A 24,718-nucleotide genomic window follows, 5' to 3' on the forward strand; every position below is an offset into this window, starting at 1 on the left:
CTTGCTGTTGTTCTTGTGTTTGTGAGGTACCCATTCTCAATGCAAATCGAGGAAGAACTTTTGATGAGCGGAGTACTTGAGACTTACACCACGACGAAATTTTTAAAGCTATCGACAAATTTGTAAAGAAAAATGGTTTGAAATGGAATAAGTTTGCGGATATTTGCAGTGATGGAGCACCCGCAGTAGTTGGAAAAACAAAAGGAGCGATGTCTAGTATGCAGAAAGTGGCAGAAAACGCCACAAGCAGCCACTGTATGATCCATCCGCATTCCCTGGCGACTACAAATATGCCACCACAAGGTTTAGAAACTGTATTGGATGACGCTACGAAATAAATAATTATGCTAAGAGTCGCCCGCTTCAAACCTTTTAAAACTTGCCGCTGAAGGCATGGGTGCGGATCACTTTCACCTTTTGCGGTGGCTTTCAAGGGGAAAGATTTTAGTCAGATTGTTTGAGAAAAAATATGCACTGGTGACCAAATCTACAGAACAGTCTTTGGTTCAAAATTTAACTGGTGTCGTTTGGCTGATTGGGATACCTTTCAAAAACTAAATAAAACCACCACAGGAGCTCAATTGGAAAAAAATAAGAGGCTTGCGAAAAAAATTATTATTGTTTTTTTAAACATGTGTTGAAAGCGCAAACATCTCCAACTTTCGTCGGTTGCAAGAAAATCTACATATGGGTGTTTCCATGAAAATGTCAACCAGGACTGAAAAAATAAAAACACCTGAAAAGGGTTTTTAAGACGAATTAATAAGAGAAAAATACTCGAATTTTTATATTATAGAAGTATTTCAGCTTATAGGAATTTTAAAACTCAAAAATGGAAGAGTAAAACTGAATGTCTCTTCGACTCAGTTTTCTCTAATGAAATGAACTATTTTCTCTTTCCTATTAACTAAATGAAGAGATTTGAAACATTACAATTACATCTTAAAATCAAATTTGCAATAACAACTAACTATAAAAATGAGAAAAAGAAGTTAGAGCTCGAATAACGGTAATTTTTTGATTTGCTTCTGATAGTATTCTAATGTCGCGTACGTTATGCAAAAACATTGTTTGTCTATGTCATTTGTATATTGGCAGTCGCAGGTAATGCAGATTACAATTCTTAAGCGAGAATTCTTCTAGTTAAAGATATACAGTACAATTTTCTTTCCAACCGAAGTAAAAAAAATTGTATTACCCTTTAAGGTTTGTCGCATACGTTATTGTAAGTAAGAAAATTTCAATCAAATACATCAAAACCAATGTTAATTGCCAATTTTCCATTTAAATTATTTAGAATAGTTGTAAAACAATGAAACGGTGGCGAGAAGAGTTCTCAATAAATACATTTTATTACTTACGAGAAAAATTGTCGCGTACGTTATGTCGCGTACGTTATTGTTTTTTTTTTTAATATAAAACTAGCCAGAGATCATTTCTATCAAAAAATGGAAGGATTGTAAAGGTACATTATTTAGCTTGGTTTAGGAATTTTTAAAGAAAAGAAAAACTCATGATTCGCAGACTTTCGCATATATGTATTTGTGCCTTAAAACCACTTCTTTTTTTGTCGCGTACGTTATCACCTGGTTTTGAACGGATATATTCCACACCAAAGTTTCGAGGCTGCTTATTTTTTTCTCAAACACAGTACCCTTTGGTTGCAACATAACCGTAATCTCTTTTTTCTGTAACTTCTATTTTTGATAGATTTACGTTACTCTATAAGCGTACGAATGTCGCGTACGGCTGTATGGAAACACCCATATGTGAGTCTACATTTAAAAAAAAACACCATGCATAACATGAGAAATTGTCAAACATTTTAAGAGTAGGTGTGCCGGGAAATTTTTTTTAGCACAAAAAGGGTGCCGCGGTGAAAAAAGTTTGGGAATGCCTAAGCTAGAGATTTGAAACTTCACACTTAGCTCACAACCCGATTACAATGCAATATGAAATATGAATGAATCTGCTAGGTGGCGTGGGTTTCGATATATTTGAAAAACCATTATTTATGGTCCGATATTTCCATGAAAAGGAATAAATCCGGGAAAAAATTTGTTTAATATTTGAACCTACATACAGATATTACTTAAATGAAAGAAAAAAACTCCAAAAAATGTAAGCCGTTAGGTGGTGCCGGGGGTAGATTTTTCTTTTTTTTCACTATTTTGATTTTTTTAATTACTTGTTTTAAAAAGTTTTTAAATGAAAATATCTTGGAGAAAATTACCTGATCTATAAAAACGATATACAGATCCGCAATCTACAACCCAGAATTAATTAATTAAGCAAACCGAAAATTAACTCTAAAGTCGTTTATTGCGTTCAGCCCGATTGCCGACCCAAAAGTATGCATCCGACTAATACACATTCACTATTATGCGCAGAAAAAACGAAGATTATCCTTAAAGCCTTTGAAAAACATAAAAAGTAATAGTAATGTGAATGACGTACGAGTAAATATTTTAGGAGATCATGTAACATGTATGTATTTCAAAACGAATTCAGTGTGAAAGAAATCAAATGTAAAGTCTTGTTTAAAAGTCTATTTTAAAATAATGAGATGCAAAGTAGATAAGGATTTATTAATGAAGGGCGGTAGTTTTGCAGTAATTAAAATTAGCGGTGTAGAAAAGTATTTAAATAAATTTTTGAATCTATTTCACTAAATATTTCAAAAATACACAAATGTCAGGGTGTGTTTGGATGAGGTTCAACCCAACAGTCTTTACCCATTCAATTTTTTTCATGTTCGTATTCTGCATCGTAATCAAGTGATTTGACTCACGCACGTCAGCAGTTAAAGGTTAAACGTATATTTTCCAGCTATTTAAAATTTGTTGCACGCCCATAAAGTTATTGAGCAAATAACACTTTGAAAACATTTTTGATTTTCATTTCTCAAAGTTCCTATTGCCATAATTTTTGACATACCAAGCAAGGCGAATTCATTTAAGGTGGTGTTGCTAGAACAGCTGCTTTAATTCGCCTCGGTACACATATGCCAAAACTTCTTATGAGAGATGCGAAAGTAAGAGTGTTGGAAATTTCTTTCCCTCTTCCTCCTTGAGCAAAGAATAGCTGAAATTTGACATTTGTGTACCGAAAGCAAAAACAAAATACATGTTGGTTTTTGTTTTTGTATACTAACACTACCGCCTTATATGAATTCGCCTGATACCAAGTGTACAAAAATGATTTGGGGATTTATATATGCTTTGAAAGAAATCAGCCGTTTATTTTGAAAGTGGCATAAGTCGCTTCGTAAAATTTTAACTGTAGCATGGTTTTGGAATAAGTTAGAAAAGTTAGCAAAAAAAAAGTTAAGAATTATAGGATATCTTTTGATATCATTTGAGCAATTTGAGAAAAAATTGAATGGGTAAGGACTTTTGGGTTAAACATCATCCAAGCACATAGTGACGTGCGTGTAGACTAGGTTGGCCCCCGCAGTTTGAAAGCTTACTTCGAGGGGATTTTAGCATTATACAAAGTTTCACGCTAATCAAATTATGCAACATTTAAATCTGGTTAATAGAATATTCAACTATATGAAAACTAAAATTTAAGTCAGTGGGAAAGAAATAAAGTTTTATACATTTAAAAAATGTCAAGCGGAAATAGACTTAACGACTGCGTTTTTTTTTAACGTAATGACAAAGATATCATTTAAAACCTATCGGGAATTTAAAGTGATATATTGTACAACACCCAAAAACACATTTTCAACCATATTAAAATATCTCTCACTTTAAATCGGGTCACCAATTAAATAGCTTTAGGGCCGAATTCACATTACTAAGTTAAACGATTGTTAACTTAACCACCAACAATAGTTTAACTTTGAATTTATATTCCGAGTCACAAAGTTAACTATGGAAATTCGTATCGCCTGAAAATATACATACAAATTCTAAAAATCATTATTTTCTACTCAAATTTGAAATTCGTTCCACAAAAAAATTGTATTTCTCAAGAGTTCAACTATGGGGGCATGCTGGTTTAAACTTTTGTTGACTGAGCGTTGCGAATATGAAAATCAATGGTAAAACTCTTATCATTGGTTAACTACGCTCTGGCCCTTAGAGCATTAATTTTTATGACGCCAAATCCCATCAAAGTAAGCTTCAAATCTGAAGATCATTATAATATTTTTATGATTCTTGTACCACAGATATGTCAGCTTTTCTGTCACTAAACATGCTTTCATCTACTGAACGTACGTTAAACATCGTAAGATTTACATATGTATATATTCATGCATTTACATATGTATATGAATACATTTTGGTACGTGTATGTATGTACATACTACCTCATATGCCATATCATCAATTTTTACTCACCAACATCATCAGGCTTATAATTTTGTATTATTTCCGCAAGTTCCATATTTCCTGCGATTACAGCCACCTTAATTAGAAAAGAATTGCATTATTCTGGTGCTTATAAGCAAGTATATTTGTATGCATATGCACTTACGTACATACATATGTACATATAAATATCGCCATCATTCACAATCATTTTATGTGACAAGCCTTTTTATGAATATGCTTTTAGGATTAGTTAGTTAGTTTGTTCTCAAAATCACCCCGCATAATTAGAATAATAATAATAATTATTACTATTATAATAATAATAGAATATTAGAATAATATCTTCAAAAAAATAGCAGATTTATGAACTTTATAAAGCCAGAAAACCCTAAAACGCTCACAAGGGTATCTGTGAATGATGACGATACATGTTTTTTTTTTTTTAAAGCAATAAGTAAAAATATTTCACGGTTGCTACAGTTGCATATTTTTTGTAAGCTGCTACTGATTGTTATCATAAACAGATTTCACAGAAGCAAACTTAAAACAATATAATTTAAGTATTCATAGTCCATACAAGCATACACATCTTATGTAAATTAAGTATAAAGACTCTCGAATCGAAAATTTCTTATATCCTTTAAGTTTTTTTTTAATAGATTTGAAACTTTAAATTTTTGGTCCTAAAAATTCGCGATTCGAAAGTTGGAAGTACTTTTTTTTATTAATTCCACGTCGAAAGCGTTATTTGTTAACATTTTTAAGCAAAGTTTGGAAAAATATGTACCTGATAGGGAGTTTGATTGGCATAATTGAGGGCGGCACGTTGTGCACCACGAAACAGAAGCATTTTAGCACAAGCCTCTTGGTTGTTAACAGCGCATACATGCAATGGTGTGTTACCGGAAGCGTTACGACCATCCATGTCAGCACCATAAAACAATAAATGTTCCAAATGTTGTACCAGACCATGGCGACAGGCCTACCATTATTCCATAGGGTTATTTGTTTACGTTTAAAGGATACGCATAAACATATTTGTGTAATATAATGCATTGAGTTGAAGTTGAAGAAGGTATTATATAAAAAGCCAAAAAGACAAGAATTACTTATAGTTTTGAATAAATAATTTCAGTAACTTAGTAACTAAATAGTGTAAACTTTTGTAAATATTTATAGCATTTAATCTGTGTTAAGTAACCTACAAAACTAACGACCATAAAAATATATCAAAGGGTAGCCCATACAAAGCAATTTCTAGGATTAGTATTTAAACCAACACCTTTCGAAAAGTTAAAATGCTCGCATAGAGTACAATTCATATTTTTTTTACGCAACATGTGTTATCCTTAGTAAATTAGTTCCTCGATAGCAATTCGAGAAAATACAATATCAGAATAAACTTTCCTTCAATAAGAACTTAGTAACAGGAGTTGCGCTACATGTCATGGTATATGCAAATAAGCCATTAGCCTAAGTCCGTTAAGTCTAGGTTGGACAGCTCACAAGACTACCTTCGTTGTGAAATCACAAAAAGTCTCGGTTAAAAATCTTAGAAAAGCAATAAAATTGTTTTCGATTTACATAATGAAAAAATCAATTCACTACAATAACATTTACTTTAAAGCATTGCTTTAGAGAGTAGAGTTAACTCATTAAATAGGGGCAAGCTTACAATAATTGGTAAAGAGCTGAACGAAGCTGGAACGAATGTTGGGAACATCATCATTATAAATGAAATGGGAAAAGTGCCCATCGATTCCATAACTGAAGAAATGACAATTCTTAGGACCAAAGGATCTTAGCAGTTTTTGTACATAATTGTATGATGTACACTTTTGACTAACCTGTTTTCACGATAAATCTTACCGTTTGACCTTGAGTAAATTTTGTTGAAGATCATTTACAATGGTATTCGCAACATACGTGCCTATTTTCAGCTTTATTCGAGTTATTGCAACATTGGAAAGTCCGGGTTATTAATAGGCAATAATAAGAGGTAACTGATTTTTAGCGGAACTTTATCAATTTGATTTCTACTAACTACATACCATGGGATACGTACTCTTTAATTTAGATGAACTGACATTCGCAACGATAATTGGGGGACACTAACAGGTTTCAGCAAAGGTATGCTTGGGGTTCTGTGCAATAATTATCGTTCCAAGCTTAGTTATAGAGAATTTCCCCTTAATATTAAATTAAATAAGCTACTCTTCACATTTGGATACGCATACCAATCGAAGAAGATCTAACGAAGAACTGAATAAAACTTATTAATGGTTTTTCGTTTTTTCTGTTGTGTCTTTTCGAAATATACAGATGCACCTACTACCACTTCTATACACATATTTTTTATTTGAAAAAAAAAATACTTTTTTGCTGACCTTAAATATAGATAATGTATATATTTATGTTATTGGTACAAATATACTCAAATAACCCTCTAAACCGATTTAAAGTTGTTAGCGAAAAGTTCAAAGACGGAGAGTACTCACCTGATGTACTTCATTCCAACCTTGTGTATCTTGTATACCCAATGTCGCGTGATCGTGTAGTAAGTTCTCTGTTACTTTTGGATCACATTTTCGAGCTATCGATACATATAAAGGTGTTATGCCACGTCCGTCCTTGTAGTTAGGTGACGCACCCAATTCCAATAATGTCCTTGTCATTTATAAAAAGAAAAACGTTGTAATTTCTTTTGTGGAATACTAGATTTGTGCTTCAAACTTACGTTACTGCCTCGAGAGAGTCCTTTTCAACGGCTCTATGGAGAGCTGTAGTGCCGTCTTTTGTGCGATAATCCAGCAAAGCACCACCGTTCACCAATGCTATTAGTAATTTGTTTGGTTTTTTAGCTCCAGTCGCAACTGTTAATGGGGTTTCACCACTTTCTGGACAATGGAAATTCGGATCTAATCCCTTGGCACACATTTTTGCTATCTTTTCCACATGACCTGCATTGATGCACTCCAGAAACCGTCGTAAGTTGGCGCGAGTGTGCAAAGCTTTTAACTGCCTTTCGTCCAAGTTTAGCATTTTGTAAACTCGTCTCTTGTACTTCAACTGCAAACGATATAAGTGAACAAGAAAAAAAAAAATAAAAAATTTGAAATGAACTCTCACATACTAGCACATAGGTATACATGTAAGCTTTCTTATGAATAACTCTGTAATCACCTCTAAGTAGCCGACAGGACCGTTGAAGGGATAGTCACCTAGCCGGCGCTCTTCATCGAGAAATTTGCCTGCCTTCCCATTCGAAGGAGGGCAAAAGAGTCCATAGTTGAAACTCTCTTTTAGTTCCTTTGTAAGAATATAAAAAAATATATATATATTATGAATGTTTGCAGTTAAAATAGTTCTTGTATAGATCATGCAAGCTGGATCTATCAAATTACATCCGCCATTACAAAAATTTGTATGTATCGCATAACAAAAATAATCATAACAAGCAGCGGTATGAATAATATTCTTTTATAAGCATGCGATAAACTTATTAAATATATATTAAACACCAACCTTAAACCAAAAGGCCACCTATGAATGTTTTAGCAGAAAATAATATAAAACGTTAATCCAGTGTTGTATACATAAGTATGTATGTATAATTGTAGTGCGATCATTTCACCAGCCAAACGTTCATATTTATGTAGTTGTGTGGCGGGGCCGTTCAGTATTGAATGCATTGTCGGCAAGTGTCGAATTGTGCGCAGACATTTACGAATATTGAAAGTGTTTGTGTACAAGTTGATTGATATTTATTTGGTTATAAAAGCAGATTCATAAAAGCGTTATAAGAAAAGAAAGGCAAAATAGACAAAATTAAAAAAAAAAAAACAAATAAATAAAAGCGTTCCAAAATCAAGCACAAATCAAAAATAGTATCAGTGGTCAAAGGTCTTAAGCCTTAGTCGAAAATCACACATTTTAGAATTATAGTCGTTGTTTCAAGATCTTCGGGTGAAATTTAAAAGGCTCAGCATAATAAATTTAATGTAGAATTAGGGATTTTCCATCGCACAGTTCTATAAAAAACGTAGCTCCACCTCATAGGGCCGGTTGTTCAATGTCTGGTTATCACTACTTGCAGGTTAAACATCATTATCGACGTTTTCGTCATCATGCATATAACATGTGATCGATAAAGCAGTCGTTGTTTTTAACCGGAGCTTCTACCTCTGATTAGTGCTAATCAGACATTGAACAACCGGCCCTTACCGTTTTTTCTGGCAAGCTGTAGGTGTGTTTTTGGTTAGTGTATTGCTGTTTTTTGTTCAGTGTGTTAATAGAGGTGTAATTTAAGTAAATTGTAATAGAAATGGAAGCAATTGTAATAAAAAGGAAAAAAAGATAATACTTAATGCCAGAAAACAGGTGATCTCAGCTGTAGAAATTTTTTGGCATTCAACTGATAGGGTTTTTTACTTAGGAAACTGTACGATGGGATTTTCACTCGAAAATACTGATGTAAAAAATTATAATTATACTATCCTTCTAGTAATTAAGTAACACTTAAAATCGCTTGTGCTACTGTTCACTTTTGAAAGTTCTCAGTTTGCAATGACCGCTTGTCTTTAATTTAGCTCCTTTATCAAAACTACATTAAGGAAATACATTCCCCTAAATCTAATAACGCTGTGTATGAGCCCTGCATAATCAGTTAACAACTGTTCAAGACATAAGCCAATATACTTTTCAATATAACTCTGAAAGAGAACGTTACGAAGGAGTTAATAGAAATATGCATTCTTATCAGGAGAATGTGGTTGTATATTCCGATGGTCCCGTGCTACTTTATCTAAACTGGGCGATGGCGATTAATTGACCCTATCTCAACTCCATGAACTGTTTTAACTTTGTACTAACTCAACCAAGTACGATTATGTCATCTTATCTGAGACAAACTATCCTAACTCAGACATGGATATTTACTGTGTCTTAACTCCATAACTTAACAGTTTAGCACAAGACAAAATAAAAAGGCGCGTCTGAATTAAGATAGTTTGTCTAACAGCACTGGAATAAGACGAAATAATCGTGCTTGGCTGGGTTAGTAAAAAGTTAGGATAGTTCATAGCGAAAATATTCCTTCGGACGTTGACCGCCGATAGGATGATAAATTGATGGCTATTAATCAGTTGAGATAAAGTAGCACGGGACTTTCGACCCAACTCAATTATATCTTCAGTCGACTTAACGACTATTGATTTTAACCACCGATATTATGCATACCCACTATACAGTGATGAACAAAAGTCTTGGCACAGTGAAATTTTCCCAATATATGCAAAGTTTTTTATTTTAATTTATTTCCGATAATTTTTTATTTATAAGTGGAGGGTGTTGCTCGTTTTCTCCATCCAAAAAATAATTGTCGAACATACTTTCTATGGGAGAGTGAAACAAATTGCTAAAAATCAACGCGATTTTCTAGCAACTTCAAATTTGTACATTGTTTTACTTAAATTGAATGGGCTATAAAACAGCATACGTAGAATTTTTCTAAAAAATCTGAATAGAAAGTGGCAAATTAGTATGCAAATTTATTTAATTTTCCTGAGTTTTGCACGAAGTTTAGAGATTTAATTTTTATGTATTTTGGTGTAGAATAAACTATATATTCATAAAAATGTATCGAAAATAAATTAGAGTAAACAATTTTGCATATATTGCGAAAAGTTCACTGTGCCAATACTTTTGTTCGTCACTGTATATACATATGTACATATATATGTATGTACATATGCATTCGTTAAGATGTTCTTACACGATATGTATTTGCATTTGTACATCACTTTTTACATATGAAAATGCAAACATATCGTGTAAAGACAAGTTATGTACGTACATACGAAATAGAAATGATTCTATTTTCATCTGACACACAAATATAATCATCTGGGTTTGGTTTAGTTAAATAAATACTGCGAATTTGACAGACAGATGCAATTACATACATATGTATCTAACCGCGTAAGAACACTTTTATTTAGTAAGATTTCGGCAAAGTTGAGAATACGCCTTTTTGAGAATATCAGCATATGATTTGTACTTGATTTGAATCATTATTTACTTAAATAAATCTGTAAGATAACATGCAAAACTTGAAAGTTTGAGTATAAGTGGTGTTAGGATTCAAAATATAGTAAAGTAAATTGTATTCAAAACCAAAGCCTTATAATCTACGAATTAAATAGTTTTAATTTTTTGGCCTTTAATTAAACAAAACAAGTTATAGTAATAGCTAATAACCCTTACTTCTCAACTTACCTTTGGCAGAGACGACAGCACCTGTTGCTTCACATCCCAAACTAAACGGTCTGATGGAAATTGTAGGCATTTGTAGACGTTCAGTTCGGGTACATGGACGCGTACCAGTAGCCAACCGTCTCTGGGCTCTGGTGGTGGTTCATCGTCAAAACCCGGCCATGAACCGGAGTCCATGTTGGCCGGGTTTTGTTTGACTTTTGGTGTGGGTGGGTGGTAGCTCGTAATTTTGAATGATTTTTCAGCCAATTGATGCGAGGAAAAATACTTTTAATACTCAATATGTTTGTTAGTTAGTGAGTACCAAGGTTCGAGGTGGAAGTTGCTTTGTTAGATTTGTTGTTTTTAACGGGTTGTCTTATTTTAAAGATTGTATTTATTGTTCTCGTATTTAACGGTTTTATTATCAATATTAAATGCATTTCGTTGTAGAAGCAGCCTCATTTTATGGTGCGTGGTTGATGAGCTACCTAAAAAAAATAAGAAAAAATGTTGTTATAGGACCGATTGAAACTTTTTTATGCAAAAGCAAAAATATGTTATTTTGGGATTCTAAAATTTCTTGGTATAAATCACAACTTCGAAGCTTTTAAAATCGAATCGAAACTTGACACAGCTGTTGACTTTGACTACCTACAGTAACAAACGTTTTAAGTTTTTTTAAGTCGGACAATAACCACGTTCACCTCCCATATAATAACACAAACGGAAATAATGCGCAATTTGTTTCATTTCACTTTTAAATGGCAAATAATACCAAAATCTCAGTTTTGATTTAAAGGTAATTTTTCAAATGAGGCAGTGCCAAAATATTTCTTCTCACTCTAATATTACTTCTACTGGTATAACTCCACCATGGGTGGGGTGCAAGCAATAACACCATTCGCAATAATTCCCATTACTTGGACATTTAAAAGCAGTTTCAGAAGTGAACTTGTGTAATCTTATTATTATTATTTTTTCTAAACCGCGACGGTGGGAACTTTCAAAATTGTATACTTACAAATCCGTCAATTTAACTTGTTCATTTACTACTTTTTGTCAAATGTAACTGGGTGACTACCTATGCGCACTATTTTTTTTTATTACTCAATTGTTAAGTTTAAATGTTTAAAAGTTGGTCTTATTGCTCAACGAGAAATGAAATAAAGCAAACTTGTGTTACTTCCAGGGACGTGAACCGGATGAACAATTTGGTCGGTTCGGTTCTGCGGTTCGAACCGTTGTTGCACTTTTGGATTGGTTCATCAAAGCGGTTTTTATGGTCTTTGAACCGGGGTTTCGGTTCGGTTCAACGGTTCGAAAAACAACAAAATAAGGCGCAAATTTCAGTGTCAAGTGTCAAGTGCAACAACGCGCAAGGTCAAGGGTCAAGTGAGATGGGCTGCCTTTACATTTGATATTGTCACATGGTAAAAAACATGGAAGGTGTTACCATGTTTAACAAAATGAAGAAAGGGTGGGTACATTTATCTATTGAAAATTGGTTGAAACGAACCTTTAAACCTTTACAGAAAGTGGTTCGGTTTTCGGTTCGGATCAAACATTTGTGGAAAATTTCGGTTCGGTTAATGGTTCAGTTAGTTAATAGAAAAAAGCGGTTTCCGGTTCAAAACCGGTTCGGTTCAAAACCGGTTCACGTCCCTGGTTACTTCACATTCAATTGGGAAATAACACAAATTTGTGTTATTGCCTTTTGTGTTATTTCACCCCCATGCAGGGATCGGGGATAAGACGATCTTTTCCTTATGATTTTTGATGCGCTGAGCACGAATCTGAAGTCCGTTTTCTGATTACTGTTCAGAGCACTAAAATACATGGAGGTGGGTATTCCTGTCCAAAGTACATGCCACTTTTTTTGTGGGACTTTGTAATGGGAATTAAATAAAAGAAAATTAACACGAAAAAAAACAGCGAAAAAGCATTGTCCCTATTCAAGTGCATGGGGTGTATAAAGTGTGGCTTTTCCCGAACATAGACTTCTTTACGTGTTTCATACTCAATTCAATGTTCGACGTACTGATGTAGAGCTTGAACTACCGAATACATACGTACATATGTATGTACATACTAGGGATGTTACGAATATGGAATTTTAGACAATAAAAGCTAACATCCGCGGATGCGAATGCGAATGCGGATGTCAAATACAGTGAAAGCTACAGGTAATAGCAGTAGAGCAAACACGACACCGCCATGTATTTTGTTGTTGCTTGGGAAACCTAGAATGTCAAAATATAAAGAAATATAAGCACGTTCGACCAATCAAGAGCAAGCAGAAAGGATGCTAATGTATGTGTATGTGAATGTGTATATGAATTTAGCAAAGTTTGACAGTTTAGATTTTTCACGAAATGGAGAAAAAAACAAAACGGCAGCCCAGCTACTACTACCTTGGTGAAAGCTCCAATATGCGGACACCGATGGTCACGTTTTTTGTCCGCCTATGAGAGATGTCCGCTTACAGGAATTTCGTAAAAAATAAAATAAAAATTAATACTTAAAAAATTGAAATTGCGGGTTTCTAAATTAAAATAATATTTATTCTTCAATAGACAGAAACAGGGTAAATTAAAAATGAATTCAAATTTATTGCGTTTTCTTTCCTACCGACAAATCTCAGTGCCCATTGGCAACGAAAAGGCAACACTTTTTCTAGAAAAGAAAATATTTTTGAATATGGGCTATATGGGCGCTTATGGGAGAGGTTTTTTCATAACTGGACATTTTTGAGTGTCCGCGTCCGTTTATCGGAAAGTCCGTATATGTGAGAGCATTTTGTATGGAAAAAAACCCAAAAATTGTTCGTTCCCAAGAATGTGTCCGCTTATTAGAGCGTCCATCTATGCGACCTTTCACTATATTTTACGAAATATTTTTTGGTGAGTACATTCGGTGATTTAGGTAAAAAAAAAAAATGAAAAATTTAGTAATTTTTATTTTTTTTTTATTTAGCACTTAAATTAAAAAGTTGGAGCATTGTATTTAAGAAAGAGTAATTTTGCTGCTTTTTCGGAATACAGCCTGTTTCCTAACGGGTCGTAAATCAAACCTGCGCCATTAAATAACTACGCGCTCGAGGCGACAAACTTGAAAAACTTGAAACTTTCCAAAATTGTTAATTCTTTTCAATTGACGCTGCACCAGTTGAGAGGACTTCAGTTTTTTTTTGCGGTTCAATAATTCGAGAATTGCATCTGGGCCGCAAATTTCGGATGTATCCTCATGACTTTCATCTTCACAATCTAGCATCATGGCTAGGGCTGCCAGATATCTCTGTTGCCAAACCGGGACAATTAAGGGAGAGGCCTCTCGCGCCCTTCCGTTTCGTTTCGACAAAAATTACGTACGAAAGGATGTAGTAAAATTTTATTTTGACAAACAAAAACAAAAACATAAAAACATGAGATCATGAGATCATTACAACGTACACCAGCAAAACAAAACAGTTTATCACAACTAAAGCACAGAGAATTTTTCACAATGCATGTACCTTTTTTGTTCCTTATATAAATACAGTTTATACTAAATACATCAGAAAACATAAAAATAAAATTTCTTAACTTTGTGCAAAACTCGGGAAAATGCAATAAATTTGCATACAAATTCGCAACTTTCTATTCAGACTTTTTTATAAAAATTTTTAAAACGAAGTTTTGCAGCCCATACAAATTTAGTTGATTTTTGGTATTGTTTTTACTGAGAGTTTCTTCAAATACAAACAATGTTCGACATTTTTTTGTATGTGGAAGACACTGTCAGCAAAAAATAAATAATTGCAAAAAATCAACGAAATTTTCTGGTAACTTCAGACTTGCACTTTACTATTTGGCTCAAAAGCTACATTTTCAAAATTTTTCTAAAATATCTGATTAGAAGTTGTGATCAGATGAAAGAGTCTCCGAGCCAATAATTTTGTGCGGCACGGTACTTATAAGTAGTCTAGGTTTCACGAAAGAAAAAAATTAAATACAAGGTAACATTAAAATATCAGTCATTTGTTTCGTTGCTGTGAATTTGTTTTAAAACTTCTGGCTTTTGCTTAATATAATTGTAAAACTGTGTGCATGTCATTTTAATGTATTTAGGTACATACTTATATTAATCGTCAACTATTGCTTGTGCAAAACGTGCTAAATTAAAAAAAAATCGCATATGAAAGAGCACCAACCCAACTCGTAATAAATTTAAGTACACTTAGGTCTCTTTTTATGCGGATTTGAATTTATGCGGTTTTTCAAACCATTATTTCGCAGTAGCGATTTTGCTTTTTTGAGAGTTTTTATTACTTTTTTCAGTGTGTAAAAGACAATGCTTCTGATAAATAATTTGTCTTTGTATTCTTACATAATAATAATAATAATAGTTTGGCGCTTACACATATGTTAGTGTTTGGCCGAGCTTCTCCTCCAATTTGTGGTGTGCGCCTTGATGTTGTCACACAAAGGGGAGGGGCCTACAGTTTTACGCCTTCTCCGAAGGGCGATTGTATTTTTACGAGAAGCTGTTTTTCATGGCAGAAATACACTCGGAGGTTTGCCATTGCCAGCCGAGGGGCGACCGCTGTTAAGAAAAAACCTTTTTTTCTAAATTTTTTTTTATGTATTCTTACATCACTCATGTATTTATTGTGGTATTTTTTTTTTTTGGTTAAAATACAGATAAAATTTCATTTATTTCATTAATGTTCGGTTTTACATGGAATAATAAGTGTTGAAGTGAAGAAATAAATATTTTTTTTTGCTCAATAATGCCTCACTGGATTGTTTTATGCAGTTTTCAGAATTTTTTACATGGAGTATCTGAATTTATGCGGTTTTTGAAAATGCTGGAACGCATCCCCTTCTTTTGTATGAAATAAAGAACTTTTTTATGCAGATTTTTTTTATGCGGCTCTCTGAAGAACGCATGTACCGCATACAAATTTTAGTATTTAGTATAGAATTATTCAATTGAAATACGCCAATATTAAAATGAAGCGCTTTGCACTTAACCGATGCTTTTTCATAATTAAGTTAAAAAAAAAATATTTAAATTCCATGCTGCTGGGATTTGAACCCTGACGCTCTGGAAATTAGCAAATTGTGACAAGCATCTTCGTGCACTCAACTACAGCCAGACATGTAAATGTGCATTCAAATGTTCAGTTTGATTCAACACCACGTGTGCGTGGTATGAAAGTATTGTTTTTAAATACGAACATTTTAAAACGATAATCAAATAAAAAGTATTCTTGTTTACTATGCGTTATTTCCCCCAGTAAATTCATAAAATTTTTCTTAATATTACAACGCGTCAGTGGCGTAGCCAGGATTTGGCGAAAGGGGGGGAGGGGGGATTAAAAAAAAATCGATAACTTAAAGTTGTGATACACAATGGTTAAAGGCGTCGCACTATAGGCAAAACACGATTTTTTTTTCAAAATCGTAGATCTTCGCTTAGAAAAGAGATAACGGAATTTATCGTGAAGATAAATGATCATATAATATAGGAAAACTATAGAGAAGTTACAACAACAATAACTTAACCCTCAAAATACCGTTCAAAATGTCACTTTTTTAAATTTTGGATTTTGGCTCCCATTCCACTAGAAAACACTATATTTAGTACACTATTAGGACTGTTTCTGAAAGATTTCTCTTTATTTTATCTTAAGACTCGATTCTTGAGACATTGGATGCTGTACCCGAGTGGCCAGATTGGAAAAAGAAAAGCTACCTTTAAACTCTAAAACTCGTAAACTATCAGCTTTCACAAAAAAATTTATATAACAAAAATGGTTATACTGGTCGATATCTTTACGAAAGTGCCGCATTTAGCCCTTTAATGCAGAGTCTGTCATATATGAAACGCTTTTTAACCCTTTCAAGGCAGAGGCAAAATGGTTCTCAATATGTTTTCAACGTACTTTTTATTTATTTTTATTTTTTATTTATTTTTATTTTTAATATTTTTATTTTTTTATTTTATTTTTTTATTTATTTTTTTTTTTATTATTATTTTACTATGGAAAATTTTTCTACGATTAATATCTACGTCAACATGAGAAAAAGCACGTTCAAAAGCATATTGAGAACCTTTTTCCTCTGCCTTGAAAGGGTTAAAAAGCGTTTCATATATGACAGACTCTGCATTAAAGGGTTAAATGCTGCATTCCATTATCCCTTTTCTAAGCGAAGATCTACGATTTAAAAAAAAAAACTCGTGTTTTGCCTATAGTACGTCGCCTGTGGGCATTCTTTCATATATGTATGTATGTGCCATTTCTACCGTTATATATTTTTTGTCTTCTCGGTTATTCCCTGGGGAATTCATGCTTTATTTAAATTTAAAAAATTAAATTACTACACCATTTTAATTAATTAGTGTGTAGTCCAGTTTTGTTTTGTAGAAGTTTCGTTAGTATACACTTCAGTTTTTACACATTGAATATATCATATTTACGCGCATCTATTTACATTTATTTATGTACAAGTCTACAAAATCTTATTACTTATAAAGCGATTTTTAATCTTCGTTGCTTAACACACATTTTTTCAAATACTTCTTGTGTTGTAATCGGCACATCATTATGTACCGCTAACATCGTTAAACCATTCAGCCGCTCCTTAATTGTATAAAAAGAAGGGACAAATAAGATAGCATATTCAACAATTGAGTAGTCCACTTGCAAAGTGCGCTATGTAAATTTTTTTTAGATTTTTAGTTTTTGGTGGGTTTCATGTCCACTAACAGCAGAGTGAAAAAATTTTCTATATTCTGGAAAAAATAGCACGAAATGTTAACTACTCTTGCAAAAGTCACTATAATACTTATTTATACACTTTCACTCCTCTTCGTATGAACTTAGAAAACTGCAAGAAAACGTGGTAGTTTCGGTGCCTAGTGGAAGAGGTCGCAAAAAAGACTCAAACCAATCTTCCTAGAGGAGAGAACGCGAAAAGCTAAAAAAGCTAGCTATGTAAAAGTTACTGTTTCAAAACTTGCATTATTAAATTTTTAAATATAAAATTTGCAAATCTACCATACTGCAATTTTATTTTTTTAATGGTATTAGGCTATTATTTATGCAAATTTTCAGGTAATAAAAAAAGATACAGTTGCGATGTTACTTGTTGTCGTAGACGTTTTTTTTTTAATTTATGGTTTACATTTATAAAATCACATAACGCTGTTTGCAAGTGGACTACTCATATATTCATTAAAAGATAATTTGTCATCCGTTTTAAATAAAAAAAAATTTAATTAGAAGGATAAAAAGTATTGTGTTATTAATTCAAAAGTAAATAATTGTAGTTCAATGACGAAGGGGACGGATCTATCCCCCCATATCCCCCCCTGGATACGCCACTGCAACGCGTTTTATTTCTCAGTGTAGTAATTTTTATGCAAAATTTGTGCAATCAAATCGAAAACCGGGACACTTAAACGAAACCCGGGACATTTTAAGGTTGGACTGGGACACCGGGACATATAGTCTAAAGCCGGGACATGTCCGGGAAAACCGGGACGTCTGGCAGCCCTAATCATGGCAATATCGCTGTTTAAACACCGTTGTGTTCCAATTTGGAGAACCAATTCTTTTGGTTGTTTCAGAATTTGGAGAACCTGTTACGACATCAGCGTTTTTCGATTTTAGTCTTTGTAATTCATTTTTAATCCTGTCTTCTGTGACTGGTATGAAAAATGTGTGCTTATAGCGTCGCAACGTTGTGAATAGGTGGATATGGCTAATAAATTGTTATTTTGTAGGAATGAAGATTTCGAAGAAAATTCTGTTTTGAAAGTCGTGGCTGCCAGCAGAATTAGTTTAAAATCTTGTTATTTTGTTAAAAAGGTACCCCGTTTTTTATAATAATTTCAATTATTGGAATCACGGACGATAAAGGTCTCAGATTTGCTTAATTCCCGGATGACCTCTTGGAAAGGTTCACCTGTAATGAACAGCTTGTAATTAGTTTTTTTATTAGTTAGCTGAGCTTGGCTTTTCCTAGTTTCAGGCAGTCAAAATTAATTACTCACCGCTGTCGGTACCATGAGCCATCAAATCCGTTTTGTTGTTCCATTCCATGCGCTCAATGTGTTTTGATATATTTTTAGGGGCACTTGCACAATATTCGCATTCGAAAGCGAATGCGAATGTTAAAATTTATGCGGAAGTTCCGCGGTTGCGAATGCGAATGCGAATATTCGCAACAACCCTGGTACATACATACTTGGGTGGTGATAAGCGTTATCTGATTTACCTTCCAAGGAACAACCCTTCACATAAACTCATGCTTATATGGAATTATTTTGATTATGCGCATATATACAGTGTGACTAATGTTCATCAATTATTTATGTATTATATGTATTTTTTTGTTGGTGTTGGCATAAACTACTAATGCTAATGATCATATTCATAAAGCAGGGATCACACGATTTGTACAGTTGTACATTTGGTAGTCACAGAGTGGTGTTGTCTAGAAAATTTTATTGAGAATGAGTTCGGCTCAATAACAACTTTGCAAACAACACCCCTCTGTAACGGTGAAAATGGACAAATCTGTATAAATGTACAAATCGTGTGATCCCTATCCCTGCTTAAGTCGGTTGACAAAAATATCGTAGTTTACTGAACTTTTCAAAGTACATAAAAGTTCCAACTTTGAAAATAAGCCCGCGGTAAAATATTTTAATACCCATAGTTCAATATTTGGTTAACTACTAGGTATATACATATGTATGTATAGCTGCTTTATAAATTTTAATTATTCATGCGTTTTTCATTGGATTGCACATTGGGTCAAATGATGAAAGTAAAAATTTCGTAAAGGCAGTTTTACATTATTTTTTGTTGCCATTCTGTAGGGAATACTCCAAAATAATAGAAACCTCACTCTGTTTTTGTAAAATAAAAATCATCGTTAGACAGAAATCAAACAAAGTTACACTTTCAAAACGATACTGACACGTTGTTCTCGCAACCGGTTTATTTTTAACCGATTTCCAAAAAAGGAGGAGGTTATCAGTTCGTCGGAATATATATATGTATATATATATTTTTTTTATGTATGTTACTTATTTGCATAACCTCAAAAATTTTCTAATTTATTGCCATTTATGATTTGTGTAAGCTTTTAAAATTGTTAACTTTCAGTAAACAAAATGGAAACGGAAATGGATAAATTAAGATGTAATGAGTTGATTTTATTTTACTTAACCCACCGTTTTCAAGAAAACTGGGTTTTTTGGGCTATCATGCTATCACAAAAGGCGAGTTGTTTGAAGTTTGGCTGATGGATGTTCGAAAAAAGAAAGGCCTTTTTCGGTTGTCAACCATGTTGAAAAAAAATTTGGTGCTGTTGATATTTGCGAAAGTTCCATTAAACTCTTAGAAGAAAAATGCGTCTTTTTTGCAATTATTTATCAAAAAAAGATGAAAAGTATGGAAAACAATTTGGAAAGGATGCAAAAATATTTAGATCTGAAAACATAGCGTTTCTTGCTGATGAAGTTATTTTCGAAATGATAAATAGTGAAAATGGTAATATGTGATAGCAAAAAAAAAATAATAATAAAAATAGCAGCCTCAATTTGGATTACATTTCATCTTCTGTAGCGTAGCCATGGCTATATTACAAACACACTTGCGCCGATTCGCAAAGCCAAATCCTTGAGAGAATTTACGGATTGCAATTTCGAATTTTTTTTTGCTCAAAGTGAATAGAGCTTTGAACATTCTTTTCACAAATTAGTTTCAAAAACATTCGTATTCTGAATATAATAATATCGGTGGAGAATTTGGGAATACTGAAACCTCAAGTGAAAATGAACTGTGTTATGAAGACTAACTGTTTTAGGGATCTCTCCTCAAGACATATCTGCGAGACATGCAGTAAATATTTTTCTTTTTTTAAGTTAAGAATTTCGATAATGCCATAATTAGTCGCTAGAAGAAACCATTTATGTACATGTGACCATATTTATTTTATTATGCAGCTCATTTTAAGAGCGAGGGGGTTGAGTATGCTAAGAAAATAACTTGTGTCAAAACCAAGCTAAGTGGACATTGTTTTTGAGTACTACCGAAACACATATACTCATCATTGGAACATACAAAAAAACAGAAAAGTCTGTTTTACGAAAGACAAGTCATGCTTTCACATTTTATTTACTGCCTTTACACTTATTTTAATGTTTGCCATCTTTTTACATTAAAATGATGCAATATTTTAGCTGCTATTAATTTCGCACAGATAAAGTAATCGTTTGACCTAATGTGGATAGGCGCAGTTACATGAAATGTAAAAGGCCATAACTAAGAAAAAATCAAAATTTTTTTTATTGATTGATCGAATTTCAAGTCCCCATATCGTTTTAAGCAAAACAAAACAAAAAATTTATTTACTGCTTTTTGCATTTCAGGTGGCGATATGCTTTTTTGTCATACATAGATATATTTGGATTTTAGCTTTTTTAGTCAGTCAGTTTTTGCTATTTCATCTTATTGATTTTGACAGTTTTTCATTGAACTTGCTTTACCCTTTTCAAGAGATTTTTATTCAAGCAACTCGATTGTTTTGGTATACTTTTTTATTCCGTTTTAACTACTATGGGCAAATCTAAAAAGCAAGTAGACTTTCAAAACAAAAAACGTTTAATTTTTGAATTTGTGGGCACACCTATGTTTTATATATGATTCTATTCGTAATCTCTTAATAAATCGATAAATGTAAGTGTAATTCATTTTCATCAGTGCTTCAAAAGTTAAGACAAGGAATAAGCATTTAGATCGCTGAAATGGAAAACAAAAGAATAAGCTGGGTTTAAATTACGCTGTGTAAGTTGTAACTTTTGAGCAATAATTGGGACGTTTTAAATTCAATGGTATCCCCCGTTTTGCCAGAAGGGCTCCGGTTTTCGAGATAACGGTACTTGAAAATTTGATTAAATTTTAACTATTTTATAAATAACTCCCTCAGTTTTGAAGCTATAACGGTTTTTGTATCTAATATTAAATATTCCTTAAAATTCTCGAAAAGTGGAGCCAATCGGACAAAACTAGGGACGCCATTCAATGTAGAAGGCTTCAATTAAGTAAGAGCAAATATCAGAACCTTTGTCGAAAAAAAGTTGATTTGATACCACGCTCGAAGTATTCTGACTACAAGAAGGAGCATAATTAAAAGTACTAAATCAGGGTTTTTACACACTTCCAGAGAACATTTTTTTTAAGCATTTTATAGGTATATGTAAAAGCATAAACAGACGGCAGCGTTGATCCGGATCAACTCGGGAATTAACTGCAGTTGATCCGGATTAAGTCCGAGTTAATCCGGATCAACACTGCCGTCTGTTTAAGCTTTAACGTTATAAGGACTAGTAGTTACAAAAAGATTTAGATCGCTTCGACGTATTTTCCAAATGTGCTTTCAATTAAGATGTTTTTGGAATCAAAATTACGCTCAAGGTCGCAGAATATTTTATTGTTAAGGTATCAAGTTGTTCGTAATTGTTTGTAGAATACAATACATACTTAAAAAGTTTTTAAAATGAAATGCTTCAAACGCTATATGCAATAAACCGAAAATGTTGAAAATTGTGACAAGTAGAGTTACACACTTTTCGTTACTTGCCATTTAGTTATTTTTTAAAGCACAATTTAGTTACCAACTGCATATGAAGTGTACACATAAGTACTATTTAATTGCACATAAGATTTCAAACCCGTACATAATGTGCTTCAAAAGTTATGACATAATTAATTAATTTTTCACCTCTTAAGAATTACATAAAAAGCTCACTTGTTTTTAATATTTTTTTTTTTTTTTAATTAAAGCATCTATAACTAAAAAGTTATGCAACAAATTGATAAAAAAAATTTTGAGGCTTCAAGTATACGTCTATGAATTATATCCAAAAGCAATCAGCTTAATATTGTTTACAACATTGAAAACAACGCTTAATAACACAAAGGTTACCTGTTTTTTTAGATTTGCCCACATATGTACATACAGTCCGTGCCAATTGTAAGTGTAAACCTTGTTCTAATACAATATTGACACTTATTTTAATTTAAAAATTTTTTCATTAATTATTTATGAAAATATAGATTATTCTATAACATAAACCATATAAATCACAGTTTCACACTTTATATAAAGTTGACAAAAATTCAAACAATTTGCATCATACCTTCAAAATTTTTATTCAGATTTTCTAGAAAATTTTCGAGTATGCAGTTTTGTAGCCCGTTCATTTTTAGTCAAACAAAGTGCCAGTTTCAAGTCCCTAAAAATTGCCGTTGATTTTTTAGATTTTTTTTTTGTGGAGGGTATTGCGCGTTTTCTTCCATATAACGCGTGATCAAAATCCATTTTTATATGGAAGAAAACGAAACACTCTTATAGCCCGAACACAATGAAAACGACGAGCTACAAACCACAGCTGTCAAATTATTTTAACACGTACTCTTATGTAGATAATTATTTTGGCGACGACCGGGCTACGCGACGGCTGTGGTTGTGGCCAGATTCTGCCGCGTTCAAAGAAATCATGTCGCCATCGACAAAGCGTTTAGAAAATGAAGATGATAAATTGGAAGCTGTGGTCTGTAGCTCGTCGTTTTCAACGTGTTCAGAGCTTGAAGGTCACAGGTTCCAATGCCGTCAGAAAAAAAAAAACAATTTTTGTTGCTTTTCTGTATCTATGAGAAAATTTCTGTGAGGTTCGGAATCAAATCATTTTCAACGAAAAATTTAATCAGATAATTTTCAGAAAAACAAACGGAAACGTATCCGTTTCACAACCATTTTAGGAAAACGGATGAAACGTTAGGTTTTTATACGAAATTGTTTCTTTTTACGGACACGTTTCCGGATATTGAGCTTGATAGGTATATACGAACATACAAGTGTACATATATATGTACTACTAGACATTTTACATCCTTTGTACGTTCATACATACGTACAGTGCCGAACAGAAGTATTGGCACAGTGAATTTTGCGCAATATATGCAAAGTTTTTTATTCTAATTTATTTTCGATAATTTTTTATAAAAAATATTGTTCATTCTATACCAGAAAACATAATAAAATCTCTCAACTTTGTGCAAAACTCAGGAAAATTCATTTAATTAGCACACTAATTTGAAAATTTTTATTCAGATTTTTTAATTCCAAGTATGCAGCTTTGTAGCCCGTACAAATTTAGTATAACAAAGTTCAAGTTTAAAGTCGCTAAAAAATCGCGTTGATTTTTGGTAATTTTTTTTTTCACGCAAGTTCTTCCATACAAAGTATAATCGACAATTATTTTTTGTATGGAGAAAATCAGCAACACTTTCCACTAAAAAAATTGCCAAAAATCAACGCGATTTTCTTGCAACCTTAAACTTGCATTTTGTCATACTAGAATTGAATGGACTATAAAACTGCATACTTAGAATTTTTCTAAAAAATCTGAATAAAAAGCTGCAAATTAGTGTGCAAATTTAATGAATTTTCCTAAGTTTTGCACAAAGTTTAGAGATTTTACATTTATGTTTATTGGTGTAAAATGAACTATATTTGTATAAAAAATTATCAAAAATAAATTAGAATAATAAACTTTGCATATATTGCGATAAATTCACTGTGCCAATACTTTTGTTCGTCACTGTAGGTACTTATGGATGAACGTACAAAGGATATGTTGCTTTCGTTCTCAAGTGCCGAGGGCTTCATGGATTATAAAGAAAGAAAGTAGTTGAGGTGTTATGTGCTTATGTAAAAAATATACATACATACATACGTATTCATACATAGACCTGAATTGATGAAACAAAGCGAAACGTCAGAAGGTAGAGATTTAGCAAAAACAGTACAGAAAATATTGTCATAGTAATATTGTTATTAAAAGCAACGGCAAATGTGGCAAATCAGCCAACAGGCAATGCGTACAGGTTTCAAAACACGAAAAGAAATACAGGAGACAAAAAACGAGAGCTACATATGTATATATGTATAAGAAAACCGACAGCATACAAACTGTACCAAAGGGCAGACGAAAGAAAAAATGTCGCAGAGGCAGGGCCAAATGCAACGGCAACATTAACAATGAAGAATTAAAAGAAATTCATTCCATCGGAGACGTCA

The 24,718-nt window shown here is 32.9% G+C and overlaps 1 protein-coding gene across 11 annotated transcripts in view; it reads right to left on the reverse strand.

Annotated features, from left to right (window-relative positions):
- The window catches only part of LOC118744184 (PH and SEC7 domain-containing protein), a 77,530-nt gene that overhangs the window by 12,253 nt on the left and 40,559 nt on the right, over positions 1-24,718 (reverse strand). For 5 of the 11 annotated variants that reach the window (XM_036476992.1, XM_036476990.1, XM_036476989.1 and 2 more), the window contains 7 exons: positions 10,599-11,065; positions 7,848-7,865; positions 7,506-7,631; positions 7,060-7,391; positions 6,821-6,989; positions 5,110-5,304; positions 4,350-4,416 (listed from right to left, as the gene is read on the reverse strand). In XM_036476992.1, coding sequence (XP_036332885.1) covers positions 4,350-4,416; positions 5,110-5,304; positions 6,821-6,989; positions 7,060-7,391; positions 7,506-7,631; positions 7,848-7,865; positions 10,599-10,772 — 1,081 coding nt within the window. In that variant the 5' untranslated portion in view covers positions 10,773-11,065. The remainder of the gene's footprint in view (positions 1-4,349; positions 4,417-5,109; positions 5,305-6,820; positions 6,990-7,059; positions 7,392-7,505; positions 7,632-7,847; positions 7,866-10,598; positions 11,066-24,718) is intronic. The other 6 variants (XM_036476998.1, XM_036476994.1, XM_036476999.1 and 3 more) reach the window with 3 other exon arrangements.

The sequence above is a fragment of the Rhagoletis pomonella genome, unplaced genomic scaffold (genome assembly GCF_013731165.1).
Source record: "Rhagoletis pomonella isolate Grant_MI unplaced genomic scaffold, Rhpom_1.0 Rhpom_scaffold_00008, whole genome shotgun sequence".
Taxonomy (NCBI): domain Eukaryota; kingdom Metazoa; phylum Arthropoda; class Insecta; order Diptera; family Tephritidae; genus Rhagoletis; species Rhagoletis pomonella.